The 3,193-nt window shown below is 51.2% G+C and overlaps 1 protein-coding gene across 1 annotated transcript; it reads left to right on the top strand.

The window, feature by feature from the left end:
• The first annotated feature begins 1,417 nt into the window (after nt 1-1,417).
• LOC145822472 (uncharacterized) lies at nt 1,418-2,570 on the top strand. Its single transcript, XM_082919540.1, has 2 exons — nt 1,418-1,855; nt 1,947-2,570. Exons 1-2 carry the CDS (start codon nt 1,418-1,420, stop codon nt 2,568-2,570), a joined length of 1,062 nt encoding a protein of 353 aa, XP_082775666.1.
• The last annotated feature ends 623 nt before the right edge of the window (nt 2,571-3,193 follow it).

The following is a 3,193-nucleotide window of genomic DNA, read 5'->3' as shown; positions in this document are numbered from 1 at the left end:
CTGCTGCCTCCATCTCTGTCGATTCTCAAGCCCAAGCTCGACTGCCATCCTGCCATTCTTCGTGTTTGGGAAGAACACCTTCAGCCCTTCACAGGTAAGATACCTAATCTCTCTTACGTTGCTATTTGCTCTTATTTTGCACACATTAGGACCCAAACACGTAGCTTTTAGGGCTTAGACCATAGAAAACGTCCTAAACCTCCCACTGTTCTTGGTGTTCTTCGTCTTCCTGAAGAACATCGAAGAACTGGGGTGAACCGGGCTCTGGGCCTTCTTTTGATCCGAAAAGTTAGCCAAACCGGGCAAACAACGTGTTTGTTCCAATCATGGCAAAGACCGAGATAACCAAAGGACTTGGTCGCTTAACCGGGCTAACATCAGGTCTGCTTGGGCGACCGAGCTCCTTAATCAGACAACCGAGGTAGTTTGGCCCCCTTACCGACCGAGCTGAAGTCTAGCTCTCTTAGCGAAACCACACACTTACACTTACCATCCTTTTCCTGCAGAGTCCAAGGGGACCCCTGTCATTCCTGAACCTCTCAGGACCGAGCTGCAGCAATTTATCACCGTGCCCAACCCATCAACCGGGCTATAGTAAGTCGGCCACAAATGGGGAAGTTCCGCTTCCTTGTGGATACTCCGGCCGCGCTAGCCGCTTTCAGAGAGGACTACGGCGTCCCGGCCGACGTCCATCTCAAGCTGGCCGAAGAAGAGACCACGCCTTGGGGTAGGGAGGAATGCCCCTTCACTGTGCTATCCATCGTTGAAGGGGGTCTTCGTTTCCCACTCAACCCTCTCATAACCGAGTTCCTCCGCCGAACCGGGCTGGCACCCACACAGGTGTCCACCAACACATACAGAATAATCAACGGCGTACACGAATTGAACCAACGGCTAGGCGCCAACTTAGGCCTAGCCGAGATATTAAGGCAATACACTATGGGCCACACCGGTGACGGCCTGGCTTACTACTTGAAAATAAGACCGGGCAAGGAAAAAATCGTAACCGGCACCCCGGACAAAGATATGCACGATGATGATTTCTTCTGGGTGTCCGGCAACTACGAAACAGCCGAGGTGCCGGGCTGGTTCATAAGCAAGGACTTCGGTTCTTCATGTAAGCCACTCAAACTTGCTCGGTTAACTTTATTCTTTAGTTTTACTAACCGGTTTCCCTGTTTCTTTTGCAGCTATCCAAGCCTTGCAAGCCAACTACCAATTCCCCAACGTAGAGGCAATTCGGGCCGTGCTTAGGTACCGTCACCGAGACTGCAACGAATTGCTCGGCTACACACCGACTTACAAATATTCTGCTCCGCGCCGGAGTAGAGTAACTGACTTCCTCAGAGCTCCTTCGCCACCTCCAGATCCAACCCTACCAGACGTCCCATTAATCCGGTTAACCGACGAGCAAGAAATGGCCAAAAGATCTCGGATCAAAAACCTTCTAACCGCGACCTCAGCCGAGATACCGAGCGTCACCACCCGTTCCCCAGCTGCCGGTCAATCGAGTGCAGCCGTCGTAGCCCTTGCTTCTCCAGCTCCAGCTGCCGTGCAATCCGCCAGAGAAGCGCGCCGGGCTGGAAAAAGACCAAGGGCAGATCCCTCCGCCGAGCTTGTCACCGAGCTGACAACCGAACATCCTGCTGAAACTCCGGCTCCCGTGCCCGCTTGGCGTCCTCAGCTGAAGCACCGGGGGCAGGACATCCCGGCGACTGCATCGATCAAGGCAGACAAAGAACATTTGCTTGCCTTCGATCTCTCCAAAGCGTTTCTCCTACCGGGCGACGTGGTAGGCAGTGACCACGTCCCTGACACCCGGCTGGTAAAATCTTCCGTGAAGTCGATGGCCAGGGTAAGTCGGCGTTCTTTTTAACATTTAACAAGTGTTTGCTCGGTCCTTCTTGCTCGGTCCCCTTGCTGATGTACTTTGCTTCTTTGTGCAGGCCATTCAAAAACAACATTTGGTCTTGGAGCGCATCCACCGGCTTAGGCAGAAAGCCAACGACACTGCCAGCCATGTTGAAAGCCTTCAAGCCGAGCTTGGCCGGGCTAAAGCTTCTCTCGAGATGGCCAACCATGACAATAATAGGCTGCTCGGTCAACTGAATGCAGCCGAGAAAAAACAAACCGAGCTCCAGGCCGAGGTTGACACTTTGAAGAAGGCGAAGAAGAAGGCTTGCCGGGCTGCCAACAATGCGGGTTTCAACGAGGCCGAGATGAATTACAAGAAGCAAGTCTTTGCAACACAAGACATATACTTCAAGGCTGGCTGGAAATCCGCTTGCGAACAGCTCGGCCAGGGCTCTGACACCGACGTTTTTGCCAATCCTCCCAAAGCTTCACTACCGGTCTACCTCATGCCATATGCAAATGATGTATTCAGTGCGCTTCAAGCGGAGGCCGAGGAGGGGCTTGAAGAAGGGAGTGATGAGACAGATTCGGAGGCTGAAGACGCCGTAGTGGAAGTGCAGCCCGGTCAAGTTGTGCCCGGTGCCCAAGAAGCGAGCCCAACCACCAACCTTGAGACTGCCGAGGATGAATTCACCAATCTATCCCCCCTGATTTAGTTTTCTTTTCTTTGCATTTTTGCTTTCAATACTTTAGATGTAACCGGGCTCTGTCCCCACCTCTTGTAATGAATTTCTTTATCAATGAAAAATTTTGAATTTTCGCCAAGTGTTTGCCCGGTAGTAATTAATTCCGTCTTCAGCAAACTATCTCGGTATGACTTATCATTTGAACACTTGGTCGACCGGAGTCCATAACATGGTCGAAGCACTTGAGCATAACAAAACAAATTCATGCACCGAAATATCCATCTCGGTTGTTGCTAAGTTTGGACAAGATACCATGTTGGACAAGACGCCAACTCTTCCAACCGGAGTACTTCATCACGGTTGGGAATCCCAAGTTGGACAGAACACCAACTCTTCCAACCGGAGTACTTCATCTCGGTTGGGAATCCAAAGTTAGATAAAACACTAACTCTTCCAACCGGAATACATCATCTCGGTTGGGGATTCTAAGTTGGACAAAACACCAACTCTTCCAACCGGAACAAATCATCTCGGTTGGGAATCCTAAGTTGGACAAAACACCAACTCTTCCAACCGGAGCAAATCATCTCGGTTGGGAATCCTAAGTTGGACAAAGCACCAACTCTTCCAACCGGAGCAAATCATCTCGGTTG

The sequence above is a fragment of the Camellia sinensis genome, chromosome 3 (genome assembly GCF_055761805.1).
Source record: "Camellia sinensis isolate YWXY chromosome 3, ASM5576180v1, whole genome shotgun sequence".
Taxonomy (NCBI): domain Eukaryota; kingdom Viridiplantae; phylum Streptophyta; class Magnoliopsida; order Ericales; family Theaceae; genus Camellia; species Camellia sinensis.
This window is presented reverse-complemented; position numbering and strand designations above follow the sequence as displayed.

Bases quoted from the DNA above. Each gene is read 5' to 3' on its own strand.
- LOC145822472 (XM_082919540.1), top strand. From the start codon at position 1,418: ATGGCCAAAAGATCTCGGATCAAAAACCTTCTAACCGCGACCTCAGCC. The intron at 1,856-1,946 runs GTAAGTCGGCGT...TTCTTTGTGCAG, and splicing joins CCGTGAAGTCGATGGCCAGG to GCCATTCAAAAACAACATTT.